The sequence below is a fragment of the Phycodurus eques genome, chromosome 16, assembly GCF_024500275.1.
Source record: "Phycodurus eques isolate BA_2022a chromosome 16, UOR_Pequ_1.1, whole genome shotgun sequence".
Lineage (NCBI taxonomy): Eukaryota > Metazoa > Chordata > Actinopteri > Syngnathiformes > Syngnathidae > Phycodurus > Phycodurus eques.
Window position 1 is genome coordinate 15,415,936 of NC_084540.1, and position 26,823 is coordinate 15,442,758.

A 26,823-nucleotide genomic window follows, 5' to 3' on the forward strand; every position below is an offset into this window, starting at 1 on the left:
GGGAGATTATGGCTCGGCTGCAGTAATGAAGGGAGGGTGGGCCGTATAGTGGTGAGGCAAGCTCGCGGGGGTTCACAGGTGGGTTAAGTGGAAAATGGCTGAGGAACATGTCGACGTCTGAAGGGGTGGGTAAGCTAAAGTATGAATGCGCAAGTCCACCTTTTCTCCGACACTTGATGGGACTATCGTTAGCTCGGCAGGGGGCTACACATGGGCCTTCATTTGGTGGCACATGAGGCACTAATTCTCTGACTCAGCCCTATCCCAAGTCTTAATTGTCCCTAACCCAAAGTCCAGGGTATACAGATTGTTCATCCCACATTGCAAAGCCGACCATGCATTTTAAGGGAGAGAGCTTCTGCAAAGTACAATCTCTTTTAAATGTATTCATTTTATATATTTTTCTTGGGGGGGGGGGTGTAATCTCTAGTCAGCAGATACATACCGTAATTTATTAGGTTCTTCCTTGGCCAATGCAGCATACTTTGCCCTGATGTCTTGTTTTCCCCTGCTGATTTTGCCTCCAAACCACAAAGCAAACCAATGTGTAATTGTCATCAATGTCAAGCTAATGAACAACGCAAGCAATATCTTATCTAGTCGGTGCAATTTTCAGGTAACCGGGTTAAATATAAATGATTTATTGTCTTTAATATTCGTCCTTTGGTCAAGGTCATTGGTTGGAGCCATTTAGACTTCTACATCAAAGATTATTTTATGTTCAAATTAAAACCCAAATGGTTAGCAGATGGTATGTTGTCCATTGCAGTGGAAGGTCCATGCTTGTTCATCACTCCATTTTACATTGCCCCCTGCTATTGTTTTTGACACACGCCAGCTGATGGCCATTTATCTTAATGAGAGTCTTTAAGTCACAGCTGAACTTGGACCTAAAACATCCTCGCCATTAACATCCTGCCATCCATCGAGGAATGCATCCGAGCCCCTTGGTGAAATCTTAATTAGTTCTAAAGGAGATTATACGCAATTATTCTGATAATATTTGTATTTTCTGCCCGATAACTGGTGAGTGTTGCGAGCGACCGTGTTTGTCGGGACAGAGCAATAACAGTCAAAGTTATCAAGGCGTGAAATCAGGAATCCTGACGGCAACAAAATGTTATCTTTTTTTCCGCACACAGAGGGACAAAAGATGGAGCTGCGTTCTCCGTTACGTCCTACTTTAATTAAAAGAGCTGGTTGTGGTGTGCTGCCTGTGTCTATAGCCACATTTACACCAAATAGTCTGATCTGGTTTGGTATGGTGCACATTATAAAGGGTCTCAAAATAGCCAACCCTTTGTGAGGGTGCAAAACAGGAGCACATTTGATTTTTAAAATGGAGAGGTGGGCCAAGTCATATGTAGATGAGGTTAAAAATAAATAAATAAAACTTAAAATGTGGATGTAAAATATGTTCATCTTAATAAGATATTTTCTTTTAAAATTGCATTCATAATTATTTAAATTAGAATTAATTAACTCATCAGTTCATCAAATCAATAAAAAAATGTAAAAAATGTCTCATCAGTTCATCAAATCAATAAAAAAATGTAACAAATGTCTATATTTTGTTTTATTATTTCAAATAAATAGTTGAATGTGATAAATGATTTTTAAAAAAGCTACATAATGAAACAAATATTACAGTACTCTTGATAATGTAAATGTTTGGTGGGCTGGAACAAAGCACTGCAGAATGTGGCCCCTAGGCCATACTCTGCCCTCCCCTGAGCTAGACCCACTGTTGTCTGTTTTTTGGTCGACAGAGCACTTTTCAGTTTACTATGGTGCCAACATATGACATTTCAAAGTTGCAATTATTTTATGTTTATGGCCAAGAACTGTACTGTAATAATGACTGTATGATAATAATGACTACGGCGTGTTCCAACTTGCATAGAAATTCAGGTTACATTTGTCTCCGTAAGAAAGGGAACCCTGACGTAAACCAAGGAACCCCAGTATCGATTCTGCGTTACTACTTTCTTTACAGACCCAGGAGTACAAAAAAGTCAGTAATTTATATGGACAGTGGGTTCACATACACTAAGTTACTTGTTGCAGTCATGGGGTTTTTATGTCGTCTTTTAATTGTAAGGCATCGCTGCATTCTTCTGAGTGGGGATGCGATGGTGAGTCATTGTTAAAGACATTACCACACGCTTAACACCAGGAATGACCAGAACATGGCGGTTTACTCTGGAAAGTGCTACCTGAACCGGCCTATTTGCTTTTTACATTCAACTGGAGGAAAGTAAATGCTCAAATCATTTTATGACCATTCTGACTTTTTGTCTTTTTGACCCTAGCTCGTCGATATTCTGTGTGAAAGATACATAAATGACAATGGGGGGTGGGGGGGCTGCTGAGTTAATGTCAGAGGCAGGAGGGCGGCTGTGTGATAGGAAAAACCCCCCTTACCAGGAGTGTCAGTTTAGACTAAGACTGCAGACTTCTTCGAGCATCCAATGTCCCGGTTGTTTGGGAAAGGCACAGGCTGATAAATCCCGGCTCTACTCTGCTATGCCAATTTTGCAGGAACTCTGTGTAAAAGAGGCTTGTGATAAAAGCCAGACTCTTCATGCAGTGGACGGTGCACTGCTTTTGAAGGACAGTGACAGGACTTAATAATGATTGACTAGGGTTGAGGTAAGAACTTGTGTGTTGACGCTGACATTCTCTACCGTTTTGTGAATGCCTTGTCCCAACCGCCACTTTGTGCATATGTATATTGGTTGACTTTTGCATATATCTTTTACTCCAGTCAGGCTACACAGTGGCATCAGAAAGAAAAACGCTCCAGCTCCGCTCTGCTCGCCCTCCCCACCCAGACAAGTCCCTTAGCCCGATGGCAAGTAGGGCATCTCGTTGTGGTAGTTGTAGTCCGGGCAAACCTTTTGCACCAGGCGATAGTCCGTGCTGTAAAACGAAATGTAGATGCAAATGACTTTAAAAGGCTTCGAGCAAATCCAGGACACGTGGCTCTGGATCTGCTCCTGGAAGCAGGTCTTGGATGGGTCGTAGTTGCACAGCGAGGTGCGCTTGCTGCGGTCCACCTTCTCGTAGTCCACGCGGCAGTTGAAGATCTTCGAGTCCTTGGGGTAGACCACGCTCTGGCGCTCCAGGTCGAACTCCACCGCCTTGACGGGCGGTACCAAGCTCACCGAGATGTTGCCCTGACCCGTGGAGTTGTGGCGGAAGTACACGCTAAACGTGCCGTTGCCGTGGTCCACAATCTTGCCGGTGATGAGCAGATTCAGCCGTACCGTCTTGATGTTGGAGTAGAAATCCCCCCAGCCAAACATCTTTTTGAACTTGCCCGTCTTGACGATGGGCCGCCGCTTGACCCGGGAGCCCGGGGCATCGGGTTTGAGCGGGTCGCTACCCAGCATCTCCCAAAACTCCTGCTTGGAAAACTCCTGCTTGGAGAAGGCGGCCGGTGTGCGGTAGGGCAACTCCAGCGAGGTGGCATTGGCGGCCCGGCCTCTGCCGTGAAGCATCCAGCGGCTTAATGGTGAGAGGGTTGCCTGGCCGCTCAGGAGGCCCAACGTCTTGGGGGAGTCTCCAGAGGATCTCTTGGGGCTCGAGGAGTCGTCCTCCTGACTGAGGGCCACCTGAACCAAGTGAGAAAATGAAGGGAGAAACATGGTTATGGCAGAGATGGAGGACTTGAGTCACATGACTTGACTCAAGTTTAAGTTACTTTTTCAAGGTAACTGTGGCAACACTGTTTGTTACGATGTATTTCAGTTGTTTTGTACTACTCTGCTTGATAGTTTTTGGATCCCAGCATTACCTTTTGTCTGGCCCTTTGTTAATGAATCCTTTTGTGAGATTCCCCTTAACGCCTGCCTTCCTTGGCTGCTTCTCTGCACTTGGTTCCACCTACCTTGTTTGCCTGCACACCACAACGATGAACAACCCCGTACCCAAAGCACGACAATATGTGACTTACTCCCATCTCTCGTTATTAGCAAGGGTATAAGGAACGTGCCACGAAAACAAATTAGAGCTTTAATCAATATTTAATTTACTGTTCACACCTCCCGTGGTGGTGTCCGTGACATTTGATCAATTTGATACAGTATAGCGTGTATAAATGTTACAAACTTCGCAGGTATTACATTCTTTTGTCTAGCTCGGCTGCGAGAGAAATAATAATAATAAAAAATCTGTGCTGTGATTTATTCCCAGAGCACCCCTCCAACGGAATGCTAGAGAAGCCCCAAGGGATCTTACAATTGATTCAGACAGAAAATCCAAAATTCAAGGTCCGTTAGCCTTGCGGTCTTTGGTCAATATATATGCCAGGGTGGGCTATAATCCTGTTAAACAATAAAGCTGTGCTATTAAGAAACGCTCTCCAAAGGTGTTTCTCACACCCCGATGAGCCCGATCCGCAGGCGCATTTACAAATCTTCATCCGAGGCACCACTATATAACGCTCATAAAATTGATCTTTAAGGTTTTTCTCTTTTTTATTCCTTTTGTTGCAGAGTTGAGGCCCTTACAGAGTGTTGATGACCTATCACGTCGACAGCGGTGTTCTTTGTTGCCTGCAGGAATTACGGCTGAGCCTGTTAGCTCAGTTTTTTAGCCTGGTTCTAGTACGTCTGAATGGAACTTTCAGTAACCAAACTCGGAATATGTTAAAATGACAAAACAATGGAAAAATATTGTTTATTGAACCACAACCTCAGTTTTGTTTCATGCCTTTTGTATCTCACTGCAGTATACTTTGGATTCGTAATTTTACATTATTTTATGTAGCAGATCACGGTTCATTTTGGATCTCGTTCAAATTTAGTGTGTTTGTAACGCGATTTAAGATGTCAATTTGGGCCAAAAAAAATCATGAATGAATCACAGAGCATCGTAATAGTATCGAATCGTATTGATATTGGAATTAATGATATCGCATTGTAATTGAATGAATTCTATTGCATCATAATTGGACTAAATAGTATCACATTGCATTGTAACTGGAGTGAATCATTTTGTATCCCATTAGGAGGAGCTTTGTAATTATATAAACAATATATATACAGCACACTTTTATAAAACATTAGGAAGATGCCAGGAACATGTATGGTCTAAAACAACATTTATATTCACAATAAACTGAGGGAGTTAATTTTAGCTAATTAGGAAAAAGCAGCTTGCTGTGAATAGGATTGACTCACTGCATATATTCTGGACTGGAGTGACTTCGTAAAGCACATCAATTCAAATTAATCCTGCTTCCTGGTTTTGTGCTATGTGACTAAATACATGGGGCAAGCTTGATAACGTCACTCGAAGATTATCATGAGTTCCTTCCACTAAATTCTTAAAAGAACAAACTTGCAGCTTCATAATTGGCGCAGGGGAAGACATTTATCGCCTCAAAATATTTGGGTTTGGACCATCAAAGTGTTGGAAGACGGGTGGGGTGCACATGGAGGTTACATACAAAAGAATAAAGCATTCTTTTCCAATTAGCACATGTAGTCTTTTAATTAAAAGACTAAAAGTGCCGGTCGAGAGATGGGCTGTCAATTTTGCGCTCAGCGGTAGCTTTTTGAGCCGAGTGTGAGCACCCCAGCAGAGTAATGGTGGATTATTCCGCCGTAATGATCTATATTAGCAGGTAGTTTGCATTGAAAGCGGCCCTGATGACGCCGTCCTCTGAGAGCGGGACGTACTTCTTCTCACTTAAATGATAAGCAATGCAAATACCAGCGCGTGTGTGTGTGTGTGTGTGGAGAATTAGTGGTCCCAAAAAAACAAGCATTTCGAACGATGGACAGACGGGCCTGATCCTTCACAGATGAGGCAAAGAAAAAGGTTAAAGTGTGTTTCTAAAATTATTTATTTTTAAGTGTTTATTGATCAATTCATTTTAATTAATGAAGTTATTATTTAAAATTAAGATAATACATATAAAATTGTTTATTATACTCATGTTATCATTGGTAACTATTTAAATTAATTAATAAATCGATATTTTAATAAAAGTTTTTTTTTTTTTTAAATTATATTATTTATAATTACTTTCTCTCCAGAACTTACCCTCACTAGAGGCAAAAGTGAGGTACATCCTGGACTGGTCGCTAGCGAATCACATCTATCTGTCCATCCATCAGCTATCTGTTTTTTTTTTTTTCATTAAAGTTAGTTTTTATTCCGTGTTGACTTTTCAAATTTGTGGGCACCATGTTGGTGACCCGAGATAGAGTCTTCAATGAACCTAACATGGAGTACCCGGAGAAAACCCACACGTGCAAGCACAGGGAGAACATGCAAGTTCCACACAAGAAGTGCAAAATCCGGATTCTAACATCAGAACTGTGAGGCGGATGTGCAAAACACTAGAACACCGTGTCACCTATTGTTAATTTAATTATAATTGATTAACCGATTGTTTCATAAAATATCTGTAAAATAGTTTATTTTACTAATATATTCATACTGAATTTGGATTAGAATTATATTTTATTACTTGTAGTTAGTTTAATTATAATTAACTCATTCACTGCCATCCATTCATCAATTTTCTGCACCGCTTATCCTCACAAGGGCCGCGGGTGTGCTGGTGCCCAGCCCAGCTATCGTTGGGCGGGAGGCAGGGTGCACCCCGAACTGGTCGCCAGCCAATCGCAGGGAACATATAAACTAGCAACCATTCGCACTCACATTCACACCTATGGGCAATTTAGAGTCTTCAATTGACCTACCATGCATGTTTTTGGGATATGGGAGGAAACCGGAATGCCCGGAGAAAACCCACGTAGGCACGGGGAGAACATGCAAACTCCACACAGGCGAGGACGGGATTTGAATGGCGGTCCTCAGAACTGTGAGGCTGATGTGCTAACCAGTCGTCCGTCGTGCAGCCTCATTCGCTACCAGCAATTTTCAAAGCAGTTCCCCATATTACCAGCCGTTTTAAAGCATTTTAACTGCTCTTTAAAGACCCATAGAATGTTGTGTTCTGCGGCATTGTAAACACTAACCACCACCAAACGAAAGAAAGACTTTTACCCCAAAAAGTTGTTTTCTATCTTTTTCCGTTCTTTACTAATCAGCAGGTTTTTTTTTTTTTTTTTTTAAAAAGCAGATTTTTGAGCCACAAGAGTAGAACACAACCTTTTTGTGGAACATGTAAAGCAGAGCAGTAATTTTGACGCAAATATTTTTTGCTTTTGTAACACCTCAGGCGATAAAACAACAAAATCAAGGTTTAGAACCACCTCTTAATGGCAAAATTATATTTACAGACATACAACTAAGAAATGCGCCGTGAGTAACGCAGTGGATTTTTTTCAGTGGTGTTCACCATTCATACATGAACTGCGGCATCTTTTCTCACGATGATGACACACACTTTCTGCTACGTGCCATGACACATATACTGTATATACTCTGTTTGAGTGTGAGGTGCCTAAACTTGTCCAAATTTCAACGTGTTGGCAGTACTCTTTCATAATCAATGTGAAAAGCCAAGATTCTCTAACCTTTAGTTCTACTTCTGATCTCAAATCTCAAAAGTTATGCAACGCTCCCTTCTACTGGCATTTGTTCATCGTTACAGTTTTGTACAAGCTTGAATTTCACAGTCAAGACGAGCAAAACCCTCGTCCACACCCTCCCTTTGAAAAAACGTACAAGACGAATAAAATAGTCGGTTAAAATTAACGTTTGGATTCCATTTTTGTCAAAATGAAATTTTTTAAAATTAAATGTACAGTATATATAATTGGTCATTGTGTTCTGTCTTTCATAATTTGTTTCAAAATCAACTAACATTGATTCAAAGTAAAAAAGAATACATTTTAATCAACACAAAAAACTGTTTATTTAATGCCACAAGTTTAACAGAACTCTTCAAATTGTGATGTAAGTGCTTGTTGGGCCATATGTAGCCCAGGGCCCATACTTTGCGCACCCCTGGATTAGTAGGTAGTTTACATCTAATGCGCTGGCTGTGACGATGGCATCCTACGGGATATGACACACACTCGCACTCATTTTGTCAACCCTCAATTAATGAAAAGCGATGCAAATATAAGGTGTGTTTGTGTGTGTGTGTGTGTGTGCGCACGCGTGTGTGTAAACCCGCAGAGACGTTAATGCCGCAATGCATTATGCATTTGTCTCTGTCTACGCTCCTCTTCCGTCTACTGTCCTGACAGCCGCGGCTTCCTCGGGGATGATTAACCTCGACTCGCTTTCATTCCGCCGATCCGAGGCGGCCAGCCGGATTTGTTCCGGCGTGCCACGGACGGCGGGCTGCTATAGATTTTCTGTCTTGCCCAAAAACTCGGGATTTCCTCTCATAACAAAAGTGAGGAATTCCCTCCATTTTGCCCTTTGGTCACAGATGAGAGGATTCATAATTTGTTTTTTTTTTTTTTTTGTATTTTTTTTTTCTCTCGTGTAATCTGGATTTCTGTGAGGCATGGCCGCCGGACAGGCCTCTCCTCTTATTAACTGTCAATCAAATTGCTCTGCGTCCCCACAAGAAGTCATCACAGCACCATTATAAATAATTATAGTGGTACCTTGACAAGGTCCGACATTAACGGTGGCGCCATGGCCCGGGGCCAATATTACACCGTGTCGGCCTACCATGTGCTTTACAGACACGGGGCAGACAGTTTTTTATAAATAAATACGATGAAATCAACACATCCACTGTTATTATTAACCAGCTCCGAGCTGGTTTAAAAGAACAGTGCGTCTATTTTTTTCCTCGCTACTTGGGTACTATCAGGGAATGCTCGGCGCTCCGCTATCTTCCGCCACGATTCGATAACGATTATTCCTCATGTTAGGGAAAAATCTCTATTTTTATTGCAATGTTTTTTAACAAATAATATGCAACAGTTCTCAGTTCAAAATGAATCTTTAAATAAGAATAACTGATAGAAAATTAAAACAAATAAACGGACCCAAAAAAGTCTACTATAGCAAGGGCGAACTGAATAAATGTGCTATGACAAAGTGAAATCACCAATTGCAACTTAGTAGAAGCAAATACAGTTTATGCATAAACACAATAAATAACATTAGGCCGTAAGCACCAACTTTTCATTTGAAAATCCCCATTGTCAAATCTATGAATTGTCAAGGTCGGTACGTCTCCGTTGTGCTGCTTGATTATTGGTCAGTCGTGCACGGTCGCAAACCGCAAACAACAGTTTTGACTTCCCTCTCGATTTACTGCCGGGGTTTTTTCGTTGCCCTCAGGCCAGCCGAAAAGTTGAAGGCAGGCGATTGTTAAGTGACTTACCGTGACATGCCACCTCTCCGCAAACACGCTGAGAGGGCCAACTTCAAAATAAAAGCTTCCTATATTACTACACTGGACATCAATATTATTTTGGGCTTTTATTTTGAAGTTGGCACCGGAGTGCAGTGCCGGAGCTTAATGAAGCCTTAACCATGCGTTTGCCCTGTGCTGGCTGGCTGACTATGTTGTTGTTGGGTACTGCTGCAAATGAAGCACTTTTCATATGCAGCAGTGCCCGCATTTTAAATGTAAAAAATGATCAGGCTCTTTTTTTTTTTTTTTTTGTTTTGTTTTGTAGTTTATTCTGAAACAACAAAACACAGCTAGTGTAGGCCGTAGGCGACGCTGGAAAAGACAACAAAACGTACAGAATGCAACAGTTGGCTTGCTCATGCCACCTCTCTCTCTCTTTCTCTCTCTGTCTGTCCATCCGTCCGTCCATGCGTGCGTGCAAAAGTCTGGCCTCTGTCGATTTGCCCTGATTTGGCATTGTGGGGCACTTTTTCTTGTGGGAGGTCTAAAATATCCTACTTGGGTGAGCAAAGTCCAACACAGGCAGGAAAAAACATGAAATTAACTCATTATTTGTATGAAGGCAACAAATCTTGTTCATCATGTTCCTTTTTCATGTTTTAGTGCACAATGTCCTTTAAAAGAGATGCAGCATTTGTACTCACACATTTCAATGCATTAAAATGCAAAAATCAAGTGACATTTATGGCATGTCGACAGGCTGCTGTGGAAATATGGTATGCATCGATTTGCCCTCAATCTGCAACATTCTGTGGCACATTTCCTAGTCAGAGGTCGAAAATATCCCGCTTAGGTGAGCAAAGTCCAACATAAATAAATATCATGGTTAGGATCAGCTTGTTTTTCCGTGTGAAGGCAACAAAAGTAATCTTCCGTGGCAGTTCACCAACATTTTACAGATTTACCTAATTTAAAGGACAATATTTTTATAATCCAATACCAGCACCTGTAAATACATAATTCTTCCTTTGGTTTACATTGCCACTGTGACGTCAGACTGGTGTACTTCAATTTTTGACAAATTTGTGACTCGCAGCAGTATTCTTTTGTGTATTAGCGAGGGAGAGTGCAGAAATCTTCCGACTTCCTGGATTTCTGGAATTCAGCGTCATCGTTCCTTGTGGCAAAATTTGGAGTCTTGCATGTGAGCAAAAACATCTCTGAAGAAGATTAATAAAAAGCTTATGTAAGAAAACACCCGCCTTTTTCCTTTAAGTACAATTTAATTCGCCTCCTGTGCTTCTGTCTTTGTATTCATTTGCATGTGTTTGAAGAGTTTCCATTCCTGTGGAATGCTGAATCATCTCGAAAAGGTCGCTGCGGTGGCCTGACACCTCGTCTATTTTTTTATTGTTGAATATTACAACCGGCATTACTTTTATGCTTTACATCCTTCCGGAAAGAATGCACACGGCTACAACTTTGTCGCCACTTTGCATTTAAGCGTGGCGGGGGAGTATATGAGGTGTAAGGTTTAAGCATCAGCAGCACGCGTTCTTTTACTTGTGCAATGTAAGCAAAATGGGATAGGATGGATTTCTTAGGAAAAGAACATCTAGGAATGCCAACAGTGAAGAGCAGTCCTCCGCCATTGCCCTAACAATTCTCATCTGCCTAATTTGTATCGTAAACGTTAAAAATTTCATGTTCCGTGGCATCATCGTCAACACTGATGACATTTGAGCCAAACAAGACATTTTCAGGTAAGATAAGTGCTTGCCTAACTTCTTCTTTGCCTTTTCCAGTGGTCTGGCCCTGCGGCACATTGTTGCCTCCCCCAGATCAGTCTGGGTACTGCATCAAGTTGCGTTTGTTTTTTGTTTGTTGGGTTGGTTGTGTTTTTTTTTTTAGATTCAGAATATGGGGGTGGTTGCATGTGGCGGGCTTTGTTGGTTGCCTCAAGCAGTGTTGCACAGCCTTTATAAATGTATTTTAATTTAGAAAACGCTCACGGCACACCACCAAACAAAAAGTATACTTGTAGCGATGGAAATACTAATGATCGTGTCTCAATTTATTCACAAATTTACTTAGAATGAAATCTGGGCCTGGCAGTTGAAAATAAAACCATTAATCTCTTGTATGAATGGCAACAAATGAATACGCAGGTTAATTCTACCTTATATTGGAGTGGTAATAAAATGTTTGTCACCCCATAAATAGGGACGCCCAAAAAATGATTCACAATTTATAAAATTTCAATCAACAGCAACTGAGATTATGATTGATTGAATTTATTGCACTGAATTGTTTGAAATTTGTATTTCAAACTCAATTTAACTGAACTTTATTTCTGACCCAACTATGCTGTGTGCATTTTGATGACAGCCTTGTAACTCCTATGGTTCTCAAGAGAACACAATTAAGCAAAAACCAAGACTGTTTTCTGTTGGTCAAATATCATTAGATGTGTACCTAATGAGCTAATGGAGAATGAAAGAGATTCATAATTGAGGGAATAATACTGTGCATGACATAAATATGTTGCCATCCTTAAACAAAAAAAAGTTATGTGGACAAAATCTGCATTCCTCCTGTGTCCTCTAATTAAATCACTGTCAGGTTTGTTGATTTATTTAGAGGCGGTGATTTAGAAGAATTGACAATTGTCATTAGATTAAAGGTTATGTTTCATATGCTGTGGTCTCAAATTTAAAACCAGTGCAGACAGGTTTTATTACAGAGCAGATATTTTAATGGCGAGACTTCAATAAACCCGCTCACTAATATGAAAATTATATTCACACATAGCTACTCACAATTTGTACTCTACTTACTAATAGTGGAACTCACTTTTGTCAACATTTTTATCTCTGTGAACGAGTTGACTCGAGTCGAGCCATTTGACTCAAGTCCCCCCATCACGAGTTCAAACTGTAAAAATATCATACTATCATTCCCCGAACATCTCAGGCCAAACTGAACTCCTCCCTGACATACAAGGATGTTAGTCTCTTTGGCGTGATGTATCACCTCAACATACAGTACTTCCTTGACACCAATTACTAATGTCCCATTAATCCTATTATGATGACTTTTTTTGGTAACGAGTAATCTAACGCGAGTTATTCAATCCGCTATGCCTTATTATTTTTGTCATTTAAAAAAAATATATATATATTATTTACTTTTTTTATCCGACGAGCGATGTCACATATTAATGTAAAATATGTGGCTTAGCCCCCCAATAAAATGTGTCTTAGCTCATTTAAGGTCGAGAAACACTAGCCTAGGCTACGGCACATACTATACGAAAACACGTAGTGATTGCTGTCGGTTGGCTGCGATTTCGTCTGTCACATGTGCTTAGCTTAACCGCAGAAGATGCAAGGCAGGCGGCGAGAACTCTGTTGGTGGCAGTAATTGCGAGTCATTCAGCCTGAGTGAACGGCGGCCCCCGGGCCCCTCTACTCTCCGCGGGGAGCGCAATCTCCGCTGGCCCTCCCCCAGCTCCGGTTGGCGATTACCAGCCTGTTACCGTGAGAGCGACAGCACTATAACGCCGCTTCCTGTGGCGGTGAAGGGTCACGCTTGGCATAAAACCGCTCGGGTGGGAGGGGAAACAGTTAAGTGGAATCTGAGCCATCGTTTCAGCTCAAGCAGATGACTGCTGACAAGCCCAAGTGTCATCCAGTCAAACACGTAATTATTACATTATTTTGCAATTAACTTTGACTGTAGTGCAATGCAAAATAATACATCAATTCCTACTTGCTATTGCTACTTTGAGACAAATGTCCCCACTTTCAATCTAATAATTGATTATGGTTTCTTAATATCATATATTGTTGGTATAGGTCCTTGCTAAAGGGACCTGCTGCTAGTCTTAGCATCTTGTGTTTGTGTGTAGTTTGTGTTTTGCACAACTGTACAACTGTGGGTCTTAGAACACCTACTGACTCAAAATGGCAGAAAAGGAGAGAAAAAAAATGTCCCTTTGAAATTTATAATGTGATAGATGTAAAGTGCCAGGACAATACCAATTTTGACTCCGGGCCATGGCGTGAATCACATAGTGATTCAAAATGTCCCAAAAATCGAAAATAAAACTTTATCTGTTCAGATATTAGCATGCAACAGATGTAAGACAACAGGACTGTAGCATTTTACATTGTGGGGTGGGCCATAAAAATCCTATATTGATTATAAAAAAATTGAAATTTAACTGATTGTATGAGAGCATGTGACAGACATAAGATCTAAAAATGACAAAAGGTTTGTGTATTAGCAAGATAGGGATTGTACCTGGCCGGCAAGCTGGGTGACTGGTTAGCACATGCGCCTCACAGTTTTGGGGACTGGGGTTCAAATCCCGGCCTCGCCTGTGTGGAGTTTGCATGTTCTCCCCGTGCCTGGGTGGGTTTTCTCCGGGTACTCCGGTTTCCTCCCACATCCCAAAAACATGCATGGTAGGTTGATTGAAGACTGAATTGTCCGTAGGTGTGAATGTATGTGCGAATGTTTGTTTCTATGTGCCCTGCCATTGGCTGGCGACCGGTTCAGGGTGTACCCTGCCTCCCGTCCGAAGATAGCTGGGATGGGCTCCAGCACGCCCGCGACCCGAGTGAGGCTAAGCGGTAAAAGGAATGGATGGATGGATGGATTGTACTTTTTTATTATTATTATTATTATTGTGGGGTGGGGCAAAAAGCCCACAGTGACTCAAAATGGCATAAATTGAGGCAATTTCTCTCGCCTTGGTGCGAGACGGAGATAACAGACAGACAGCGCTGTCGTTCTTTAAATCAAATTGTTTTCGAGAAAAATGAGATTTATCCATCTATTTGAAGCAAACGTGTTGAGCTAACAAGTTTAAAGCTAAATTATATCCATCCATCCATTTTCAGTGCCGGTTATTCTCACTAGGGTCGCGGTCGTGCTACCATGTCATTGTCAGTCAAGTTTTTGCTGAATTTTGTCTAACTGGTGACAAAACATAGGATTAGTAAACAATACCTCTTGCCTTTGTGCTTGGTAAGGGTAACAGACAACACTGTGCCATTAACCAATTTCTAAGATTTCTTTGAGGCATATTGTGTGTTAAATAATTAAAAAAAAAAAAAGGAAATCGAATCATTTGGGGGGGGGGGGACACGTTATACTTTTGGCTGCAAACATGGTGAACTGAGTTTAAAGCTAAGATAAATGTCACAATTATCCAGATCTTGACCGATAGTTATACTGTAGGTTATTCATTGTTTTTGTGCTACCTATCTATACACATTTTCATGTTAATCAGGTTTTTTTTTTTTTTTTTTTCCATAATTCTGCAAACTTACTAGTAAATAAATGAACCAATAAACAGAGATCCATTCTTGCATAAAGTACCTGAAAGCAGTACTTGGGTAAAAATACAAGTATCTTAACAGAAAATTACTTCGGTAGAAGTTGAAGTCCCCTCGTATAGTATTTTATTAGAAACAAAAGTATTCCCCCCCAAAAGTGAAGGGGAACCGTATTAGTTGCCAAAAGTATCAATATAAATAATGAAGTAAAATACTGTACAGATAAGTGAAAATTCTACTTTGGTACAGTAATGAAGACTTCGTTCTCTATCACATTACAAGACTGTGGAGATCAAAAGGACATTGTTGGAGGGGACATCACTCCATCACTGAGTGTCTTTAACCAGCTTTTAAGGTATCTTTGAGGCATTATGTGGATCAGTAAATCCAATTATCCTGAGGGAGGAAAATAAGATCTACTCATCTTTTCTGCGCAAACATGTTGAGATGACTTAAAGCTCTATATCGCTTAATGATATGGCCGTCAAAGGAGCAGATGTGAAGTGATGGAGGCTGACAGTGTGCCCGGGCAGAGCTGAAAAGCTGGTCCTGGTCCCGTCGGAGTTCAATAGGCACTCGCTTGTTGTCTCCGTTGCGCTCAAATCTTCATCTCTAATATGACATCAATTTTTAATTAAAGACTGGTACAGCTCAGATGTCTTAAGCGTCAGTCTGGCCGCTTTTCTCCCACGCGTCTAATAAGCTCGCCGTGGGAGCCGCTCCCGTGTTACACGATTAAAAGTCTGAAAACGGATTTTGCCCTTAGAACTAATTGTCTTTTCATTGTGTGCAGTGAGAAAAAAGGTAATTTAAAACATTGGGCTCCTTATAAATCATTTACGTCTTCTTTTTCGGGGAGCGGGGAGGGGGGTTACACACTTACCACCTTTTCATTTTCAACTCTTCACCCGCCGTGGTCCCCGAAGACTGGTTCGTTTTGTATGCTCGGCCAGGCGACCGCTCTTGAATTGGCTATCACATTTCGGCATGATAAGATATCGACCAGTCGGCGGAGGGTGGGAAGGGAAGACAGCGGGGTCTGTCCCCTGATGTGGAAACAGCTTTAAATGACAGTATGCCTGCCTGCTAAACTGAAAGAAATTGCATATTTCCCCCCATCGGTTTCTGTAGCATTGGGGGAAAAAGAAATGTAACATAAGAGGTGTGACAATGAAGAAACGAGACTTGGCTAACTGCCTACGTCAGAATTTTTCTGTAAAATCTCACCACTGCTATGATATTGTTTTGTTTGGCTGGCTAGCGTTCCCCCCCAAGGAGTTCTTTAAAAAATCAGCCCCAGAAGCAAGTTTCACTCAGTAACATGAATTTGAATTTGGAGTCTTAGGAGGCCATGCTACAAAATGAACAGGAAGCCTGACATTTTTGGTCTGAAGTGACCATTTTCACATTCCTTTTCCATTTAATAAAATTTTAAGACAAGCTTGTCCAAGAGATTTTGTCCAATGGCTACCAAATTTTTAAACCACATATACTAGCAGCCAAGTGAAAGTGCGAGGAATTATGGTTTTAGTCATTGCATGTGGAGCATGGCAAAGAAGTTTGATGAGTCAAATTACAAAACGCTTTAAACAGTCAACTCCACCAGGTTCAAGCCAGTTTCACTCAAGAATGTGGAATTTGGTAGTCATGTGTATTTTGAGTAAACCCACAAAAAATTATAAGAAGCCATGCCTGAAAAGACACAGGGCGTCTACTATTTTGTTTTGAAGCGACCATTTCAGGGTCAGTTTTACCACTACATCTATCTAGTATAACTTATTCAAATTTGCCAGCAATTGCAAAAAATCTTTGAAGGGCCCCACAAAATGACCAAAGTCACATTAAAATGGCCCCTTCAAAGCAAAATGGTAGACTTCCTGTGCCATTTCGGGCATGGGTTCTTGAGACTTTTTCGTGGGGGTCTACTCATAATTGACAACCCTACCAAATTTCAAGTGAAACTGGCTCCGGGGGGTGAATTTTCAAAGATGGGGACTTTTTGTATGCTACACAAAAGGCTGAAAAAGAACCACAGAGCAAGAGAGGTGTACACGACCAAAGCAGAATAGTAACGCTAGACATTGCAAAGTACTGTGACATACAGTAATTCCTCGTGTATAATGCGCACCCAAAGTTGACCTCAAAATTTTATAATTAATAATATAATTAATAACATAAGCACTTTATTTGAACACGTAATACTTTTTTAAAAAATTTACTTGCTCTTATTTTGAAACTCACAGCCCTATTTTTATGTAGTAAATTAGAAAACACACAGTTGTGCTCATATATTTGATTGCCCAGGCAGAATTTGTAAGATGGGGACAATTCTTTAAAGAAAACATGAATGACCAGCCGAAATACATTTAATTTTATTTTAATGGGATTCAAATTAAACGGTTAATTTCATAAAAGCATTATCATTAAAGAAAACATAACCATAAAGAATTTAATGATGGTTGTTGTTCAGTCATCAGTTATATTTAATTTTTTTTTATATTTCACGAATTAGGGTATGTAAATTTATGAGCACAACTGTTCATATATGCACTCATACGTTACCCCTGTCATATTGGAATGAAAGCGTACGCTACACCTTTTTTATAACCACTAGGTGGCGTTGGCATATTAGAATGAAAGTGTACACAGCAGTCTCGTTTCTTTATTGTCACAGTTAAAATGCCCTCTTTTCTTAATTTTTAGACCTAACGTCCGTGCTTCGACAGTAAACCAAGAACAATATGATATTGCAACACGACCCACAGTGCACCGTAGAGACACTTATCTGCACATTTTCATTTTGAATCCGAATTAGTCACATGGAGAGAGTAACAGAGCAGGTGAGCACAACTGCTGCTGTGCTAATAGAGACTTCCTGCCCCCGGGCTAAAACTGTCTGACTCATGCACAACCAAATCAAATGGGTGGAGCATACACCTGCCGACTGCTCGCACTCCCTCAGGCTCCCAAACTTGGGTCGGGATGTGGTGTCACCGCACAAGCAGAGTAGCTTTTAAAAGCCACGTTTACACCTGTCGAGTTCAGTTCAACACACTTTGGAAGGCTGTATCCAGATTATTTGCCCAACATGGTTGCTTTTCAACCAAAATGGCCAACTATTCCTGTGCATGGAAACTTTATCGTTCATCCTGTTGTTATCAACATCCATCCATCCATTTTCTCTACCCCTTTATCCTCACAAGGGTCTGGGGCGTGCTGGAGCCCATCCCAGCTATCTTCGGGCGAGAGGCGGGGTACACCCTGAACTGGTCGCCAGCCAATCGCAGGGCACATAGAAACAAACAACCATTCGCGCACACATTCACACCTAAGGGCAATTTAGAGTCATCAATCAACCTACCATGCATTTTGTTGGAATGTGGGCGAAAACCCACGGAGGCACAGGGAGAACATGCAAACCCCACACAGGCTGTGATTGGAACCCCAGTCCTCAGAACTGTGAGGCAGATGTGCTATCCAGTCGCCCACCGTTCCGCCTTATTATAGACATGTGCACCTAATTTTGTGTGGATCGTTGGGGGGATTTTTATTTTTTTAAACAACATGATTTTGGGAGTGCAGGTACTTTATAATTGTTGATTTTAGAGAGTGAAGGGTGACCCACAGTGCGTTGCCTTGTAGCCTCATTGGGAAAGCGAGTGGGTGTAACTTTCGCCTGGGAATCGTAACTAAAACCGCTGTCTCCTAGAGGATAGAATAAAAATCCACAGCAGACCTTCTATCTTGAAGTTCTGCACACACGACCTGTTACTGCCCTCTTCATGTTTGGACAAGAAGTAGACTGCTGTCAGCACCGTTTAACGCCCAAAGGCCAACCTCCTCGTCTTCTGAGCTGATCGGGCCCGCCTCAAAGTGAGCCTTTCCAATTAAAGCGGTGGAGCTCAGTTGGATGGATGACTTTTAAGAGGCGCTCTGGGATTCCTACTGGGGGATTTGAGAATATATGGAGCGGCGACAACAATTATTTTTAAAAGCCCATTTGAGCCGTCTTCCACGGTCCACTTCTCAGCGACCACTCAGGGTGGGTCGTAACGCATGGACAGAAAGAATATGGACACCTTGTCTATGTATCAAAGGGCTTATAGGCTGTACAATTTTATATACTACATATATATCTGTGTGTGTGAGATCTTTTTTTATGAGCTAAGGTCTTGTAAGGTTGAGGTTGCCACCGGGTTTACAGTAGAGGCTAAAAAAAACATGAGCCCTTTTCATTGATCAATCTTATTTAGGTTTCCGACTGGAACACCAAGTAATTTAGAAATTTAAATAAGTAGACCTAGTATCAAGACTTGTGGAACAACTCTAGTGTTTTACTGTTTCCCCCATGTATTCTGACATTCATGTAGGCAAGGCACCCATTTTAAATGCGAAAAATCTCAGGCCACCCAACCAAACTAAAAAAACAAAATAATGATGATCTCGTCTTAATTTACTCACAAATTGACTCAGTCCTGTTTAATTTAACACAAAGCTGATATACTCGCAGGAAACCATGATGTATTCTGTATGAATGGCAACAGGTGGACATACAGGTTCATTGTACCTTCTGCCATTTAATGAAAGGCATTTAATAGTTTGTTTTTCCACTATATATTTACTGGAGTGGATGGATGAACAAAGAGATTTGTAATTAATGGAAAATAATTTTCAGACAAATTAAGTGGAATTGGATAGATTCACCTGGCACCCCTGATGCTGTCACACGGCAGGCACCCTTGTTGGGAATCACTGGTGTACTGTAAAAATGTGTGGACTGAGTAGCAACCCTTGTGGAATGCCACCGGTTTTCTAGTATAGCGGCTAATGATTTCAACATTTGTTTAGCGCATACTGCAAATATCTGTGGACATAGTAGGTAGTGACATACCCAGATAGATAGTAGACATAGACCTTGTGGAACACCCCGATTTTCTTCTGTAGCAGCAAATAATTTTTACCTTTACAGCGTATAATAAATATGTGAACTTAGTATATAAACTTGTGGAGCACTGCTAGATGACAGATTTGTACGTAAGTGGGAACGTACCATAGTCTATCACTAACCTTCAGTAACGCAGTAGTAAAGTCATACTTACAGTAAATATTTGTATGGAAAATACTTCCAGGCCATAAGTATAATACAATCAAATGAAAAACAATAGGTTTGTCACAATCATAAACTCAGTCTCGTATGTTGCGAATGTCGTAAACTAGGGACACTCTGCATAATTTTTTATGTGCCTTGTGAGGGTGAGGTTGCGGCCTGGTTAGCAGTAGAGGCTTAAAAACATGAGCCCTATTCACTCAAGTGTTTTTAGAAATATGAAATATTATCAAATGCTGTTTAATGTGCGTTTTTTTTTAGTTCTGCTTTGATCCTCAACGTCACGATTAATTTGTTTAAAATTATGGTTTCATTCATAATAACTCTGTCTGCAATTTGTGATCGAGTCAAACAAGTGCAGCACATTAAATTGCCTTTTTGGTTCTGGTACAAACTGTTCTGCTCACTCCCACGGTGCTCAAAACCAGCAGCTTTAATTAAGGGTAGAAAGTAGAAACATAAAAATACATATTTCTTAATATCTCCGTGAGCTTCCTTCTTTACAAACTGTTGCTCATAGCAATATTTTGACATTGAATATCCACATACGTTAGCAAATACGCTTGACCAAGGACGGCTCCTTTTTCTAGGGGATTTAAATGGATGCATTGCCACGTAGACACCTCGACTGCCCATTTAGGGCTGAGAGTTGCAAAATACCTCACAATAACATATTGCGATATTTTGCTAAGGTTAATGATATCACTGTACATTGATTATGCGATAATCGATTTATTTTGGTGGAAACATTTATGACTCATTGCAATATCAATATCTTATGTATCAATGTTTTTCCAAAGATAACAATATCACGATATGCTGATTATGTGATCATCGATATAGTGTGGGGGACCATTTCATATTATTTAGCATTATCAATTTTCTATGTGTCAATGCTTTGCCAACGATAACTATATCATGATGCAATGATTATTTAGAATAGGTGTATTGATAACATTTAGGATACATTGAGATATAAATTTTATATTATTCAGTGTTTTACGAGAGATAACGATTTCGCGATATACAGTAGTAATTATGCCACAATAATCGCTAGCACTGAACGGAATGCTCGTATCTCCAAAATTGCACATTTGTTGAGCTACTAACATTGCATTATCAAAGGAAGAAAGCCATTTTCAACACTTTAGATTGGTCAATAATTTGTAAAATAACAGATCCACATGGGGTCTGACCAACGGATTTGTGAAAAAAATATTAAATTGACCAAATTTGGACATAGGAGGGTTCCAGCCGACAGTGACGATATATTCCTTGAATATATATGTGGTATATTATTTTAAAAAATACACACAGAACGTAACCAAGTATCAATATTTCAGACTTTTTTTTTATGCAGTACATAAACTGTAAAAGAAAACAATACAAAATTGGTAAGTGGTAGCATTATTATTGTTGTTGTTGTCATTCGATATGCTCAAGGGCCACTTCATTAGGTGCGCTTGTAAAGTATAAATCTTTTACTTTGTACAACCACAATAATAAACATACTTATAGCCTAGCCAAATATCAATATTCGATGCCGGTGTATTGATACAGTACAGTACTCTGAAAGCCAACGATACAAAATACATTACGCTCAAGGGCCACTTCATTAGGTACCCCTGCATAGTCTACATCTTGCACTATGCTTTCAGTATGGACGTTTTTAACACATTGAAAACCATTGGATTCGCTATAACGCTGTACAATTGTACAAGCGCAATGATATACACATTGTCCAATAAATACCTCTGAGATGGTGTGTGTCAAAAGGGAACGTTGTTTTTACTATGAGGTGAAATTCTTCCATTGGATCTCAGTGCAGGTGATCTCAGTGTCTGCTGAATGTGTATTTTGTGGCCATTTGCAGAAGGTCCCCGGAGTGTTGGGGTCTCTCTCTTTCTCATTCTCTCTCTCGGTGGAATTGCGCACCATTGCGACAGAAAAGATTTAATTTTAAATCATCCTCTTGTTAATTACTTTACTTTTTGTGCCTTAATTGACTTAATTCATGCATTGCGCCATAATTCATTAATTGCGCCATAATTCATCAGTGTCATGGAGCTAATGAATTACCCTTGATCCCCTGCTGACATGTTTTTTTCCGCCCCTTATACATGCAAAAAGGGGTACAAAAATTGTTTTAACAGCTGTGACTGTGTTAATCCTATTATCACGAGTGTGTGTGCGTGTGTAGTCCGCCATTTTTTTACTATCACCTGAGTCTTTGCACCCCCTTCTTCTTCTCCTCCTCCTCCTCCTTCTTCTTCTCCTCGTACCCCCACCCCTCGGTTTTCCGTAATGAGGCAGCTGAGCCCGCGGGCTTCCGAGCAAGAAGAGGAGGAGGATGTTTTCAACTTCCCTCGTGTGACTAAAGAGCTGATTTCTCATTAAAGGCGGTTTTATTTATTTATTTTTGCCTTTTTGTGCAAGCACACATGAAAGGCGAATGGGTGAGCTCAATTTAAGACGCAAGGGGGAATTAAAAAAAAATATATATATATATATGTATATATATATATATTAAACTTATTTTTAATTGTATCACGCATGCACAATTTAATTTTTTAACCGCATTTTGTTCCTAGAGCCCCAAAATTGTTTGGGTAGTGCCCGCTGCAAGTTTGAAAAAATTCAGCCCCCAATGCCAGTTCCATGTAGCCACATGAAAGTTGGTAGACATGTTTATCATGAGAAGACCCACAAAAAAAATTCAAAAAGCCATGCCCGAAAAGGCACAGGAAGTCTGCCATTTTGGTGGCAAAGTTTGATGATTCACCATAAAACAAGAATCTTAATAATTCAGCTGATGAATGTTTTGAAAATTCAGCCCACAAAGCAGGGTTTCACTAAGCAATCTAAAATTTGGTGGACTTATCTTTCGTGTGTAGACCCATAAAAAATTCTCAAGAAGCTATGCCTGAAAAGACACAAGAAGTCTGCCATTTTAAACCAGTTTTACGAGGCAACTTCAAATTTGGGAGGCATGCCTGTCATGAATAGATCCACATTAAAGTCTTAAAAAACCTGAAAACACACAAAATGGCATGAAAACACACAAAATGTCTGCCATGTCGGTTTTAAGAGGCCATTCTAAATGTGACTAATTTTGACCATTTTCCAAGGGCACTTCAATGATGAACTTATTTCTGAAATTTTGTCCAGTAGCTACCAAATTTGAACGTAGCATGCTTGACAGATGGGGGATGCGAAATTGTGAAAAATGTGAGTTTTGGTCAAGGTGTGTGGGCGGCGTGGCGAAGTTTGATGACTCGCCATAAAACATGAAAATGAAGTACCTGAACTCTATGTCGTCTTGTGGGTGAAGATGATGACAGTCCTTGGCGCCCCCTGCTGTCAGAAACCTCCACACCCAACAAACCCACTATAATCATCGCAACTCCCGATTTGTGCCCCCCCCCCAAGATCATGGGGTTAATTGCCTATTCATTGCTGCTTGCAGCATTAATTTCTTATTATTACTGCCGTGATGGATTTAAAGCAGAGGTCACATTGAGTGAAATGCATGTAAAACGTATCAATGTACAGCCTACATACAGTACTGTTTTTTCTCAGATGATGATGATCAAAACTGCAATGTTCATCATTTCATAGCAATTTTACAGCGCGGTGAGTTCAAGTGCCTGAAAATCACAAGTATACGCGAGCGTCTCGAGTGTCCTTTGAATACAAATGTGATGTCATTGATGTTAAAACTGTGGCCCAGCACATTCGCCATGGGTTTAAGTTGATGTATTCATGCAAACGCTACCAGAAAAAAGTCTGATGGGGTGACATTGAACGTATTCATAAATAAGACAGAGCGTAAACATAAGGAGATGACGGGCAGACATAAGCGGAAAGTCCATCCATCCATCCATCCATTTTCTGAGCCGCTTCTCCTCACTAGGGTCGCGGGCGTGCTGGAGCCTATCCCAGCTGTCATCGGGCAGGAGGCGGGGTACACCCTGAACTGGTTGCCAGCCAATCGCAGGGCACATAGGAACAAACAACCATTCGCACTCACAGTCATGCCTACGGGCAATTTAGAGTCTCCAATTAATGCATGTTTTTGGGATGTGGGAGGAAACCGGAGTGCCCGGAGAAAACCCACGCAGGCACGAGGAGAACATGCAAACTCCACACAGGCGGGGCCGGGGATTGAACCCAGGTCCTCAGAACTGTGAGGCTGACGCTCTAACCAGTCGTCCACCGTGCCGCCTAAGCGCAAAGTCACTTCTTTGATTGCCGTCCTGTCACGGTTTCCACTTTTAAATGCAATTTTAAGTTGTTTAATTGATAATTTTTGGATAGTCTTCAAACCTATTTAAGACCCGACTGACGTTTGGGGCAAGGGGCAGGGTACACTCTGCACTGGTCGGCGACCAATCTCAGGGCACTTTAGACAAACAACCTTTTTACACTCAGAATTTACAATTTCAATTTAGAGTCTTGATTGAACATAATACACGTCGCACACTGAGCGAAGTGGCCGAATACGACTTCAGTGGAGAATCGCAAACAAAATTACAGTCTGCCACTTGGCACACATACCAACCACGCTGCAATGAAAAAACTGCGCCACCTGGTGTTCTTATAAGGAAATAATGCTTTCAGGCGCTACAAATATTGTACTACATTATTTTTTTAATGAACCACAAACAACATAGCAATATTTTAAAGGAACAAGCAGATTTCCCTGGCTGGTATAACTATATTATAATAATACAAAAAGAGGAAATGGGTAAACAAAAATAGAGGAGAGAGTGGATATTTCAGAGAGATATTTCATTGACTGCACTCGTGCATTTCGATGACAGAGACTCTCCTCGCTTTCCTTTTTAGCCACAGGTGCATATAAAAGTATAGTTAAGTATTATAGTAAAACTACAGTGTATATTTGGAAATACTGAATTATTATGGCTTAGTGACAGCCGGCTGGATTTCCCGAAACAAGTTTTTTTGTGAAAGACCATGTGATCCATTTTTGATTGGCAGTTACATTAGCAACTTTGCGACCTCCCCTTTACCTGCTATTCCGATTTCGAATTGCACCAAAACTAGTGGCAGAACCCGGCACGCTCAGTTGTGTTCAACCACGCCGCTCGCTGTCCAGTGGGGCAAACTCACATAAGGTCGGGGAGAGCATGCAAAACTCCATCGAAAGGTCAGATTCAAACCCTAAACCTCAGAGCTTTGAGGCAGACATGCTTGCCTCTTTTTTTTGGATCATCCATCCATCCATTCTTTATCGCGCTTGTTCTCATTACGGTGGCGGGTGAGCTGGAGGCTATCCCAGCTGACTTTGGGGCAAGAGGCGGGGTACACCCTAGGCCTGGTTGCGAGCCATTCACACGGCACATGTAGGGAAATAACCTTTCATGCTTATAATCATACCAATGAACAATTTGAAATGTGTGGGGGGGGAGGGGACCAGAGAAAAGCACGAGAAGATCCAAACTCCGCACAGAAATGTGCTGGGATTCGAGCCTGGATCCTTTTGACTGCGAGACAGCCATCTTCTATTAACCGAATAGGGTTTTTTTTTTGGTTTTTTTTTTTACTATGGCAGAAAGTCGGAGCACCTGCAGAAAACCCACGCAAGCACAGGGAGATTATTAAAACTCGAAATTCGAACCCAGAAACTCTCCACTGCAAGGCAAATATGCTAACCTCTAGCTTGAGATGTTGGCTTTTCATACCATTTTAAGCTATTTATTATGACATGGCGTTCAGAACGTCACTGTGCAACTATTACATATTTTATGACCAGAGATGTTTCAGTATGGAATACATATTAGTCAACGTTCTATATTAACAATGTTAAAAGAAATACTTTTCAAAAACCCTCTAAGTTAGTTCTTTGATACATAATCTGCCCCCAGGCTGACTATAATTGGTCCTTGCATTGTGTTTGTCAACTTTGTAGTCAATTTTGTGCATCATAAAGACCCCCCCCAAGTCCCTCGTATTGCGACTTTGTCTCCCTTACCAAACAAGCGGTTCCGTTGAGGAGCAGCAGGATGAAGCAGCGCATTGTTCCACCACGCTTGAAAAGCCCCAACTCTTCCCTCCTAAAAAAAAAAAAAAAATCAACTCCCTCTTCCTCCTCCTTGCTCTTCTTCTTATTCTTCTTCACGAGCCTACGACACGGAGTCCGTCCCGGCTGGTGCGCCGTCCCGTCATGTCCCTTTTCGGGGCTCGCTCTTGCTGCCTTGCTTTTATTTTTTCTCTGTGTCAAAGTCCGATTAGCTGCAATTTGGAAATTCCATGTCGTTATCATCCATGGCAAGAGATTCCAGCGTAGTGTGCGTTCCCGGGAAGGCTGGGAATGGTGCGAATGATGATGGGTTAGGATGCAACCTCCGGCTCGGACTGAGCGGTGCTGAGCTTGAGAGGAGCTGACACTCGTTTTAACACCTCTCTCTTTCTCTCTCTCTCTCTCTCTCTCTCTCTCTCTCTCTCACTCATTCTCTCTCTTTCTCTCTCTCTCTTTCTCTCTCTCACCCACTTTCTCACATTCATTAGGTATGCAACACGCTCTGCCTCTTGTCAATTGTGCCTGACACCTACAATACATGAGACAGCGGGGACGTTTGGACAGAGGTTTTGGGAGACATACAGGAAAAGAGGTAAGTGAAAAGTGAAGTAGCAGTTTTTCTCAATTGCTAAATCACATTTATTGAAACCTCCACCCATTTTCTCATAGCCTTAAACGCAAATCTAAAAATTCAAACTATATTCACAAAAGCCTAGACAGACTCTTCTGGCAAAACCAAAGTATGGCCTCAAAACAGACGAGTTAATAAAAATGGAAAACACCAGTGAAGAATCAATACACACAACATGGAAAAAAGAAAAACAATGATCCGATCATAAAGCTGTAGAAATCATCTTCATTGTTCATGATATACAGTGGGTACGGAAAGTATTCACTTTATGTTACTTCAGGTTTACCGTAATTTTTTATTTACGGTGGACGACTAGTTAGAGCGTCAGCCTCACAGTGTTGAGGACCCGGGTTCCATCCCCGGTCCCGCCTGTGTGGAGTTTGCATGTTCTCCCCGTGCCTGCGTGGGTTTTCTCCGGGTACTCCGGTTTTCTCCCACATCCCAAAA

At 41.1% G+C, this 26,823-nt stretch overlaps 1 protein-coding gene across 1 annotated transcript; it reads right to left on the reverse strand.

Annotated features, from left to right (window-relative positions):
- Positions 1-2,843: 2,843 nt before the first annotated feature.
- On the reverse strand, positions 2,844-25,760 carry LOC133415099 (neurexophilin-1). The gene is made up of 2 exons (XM_061700926.1): positions 25,698-25,760; positions 2,844-3,617 (listed from the first exon to the last, which is right to left on the reverse strand). The coding sequence occupies exons 1-2, from the start codon at positions 25,740-25,742 to the stop codon at positions 2,844-2,846; spliced, it is 819 nt and encodes a 272-aa protein (XP_061556910.1). The 5' UTR covers positions 25,743-25,760.
- Between the last annotated feature and the right edge of the window lie 1,063 nt (positions 25,761-26,823).

Coding starts and splice junctions, on each gene's coding strand:
- LOC133415099 (XM_061700926.1), bottom strand. CDS start 25,742: ATGCGCTGCTTCATCCTGCTGCTCCTCAACGGAACCGCTTGTTTG. Junction 3,618..25,697: donor TCAACGGAACCGCTTGTTTG/GTAAGGGAGACA, acceptor CACTTGGTTCAG/GTGGCCCTCAGTCAGGAGGA.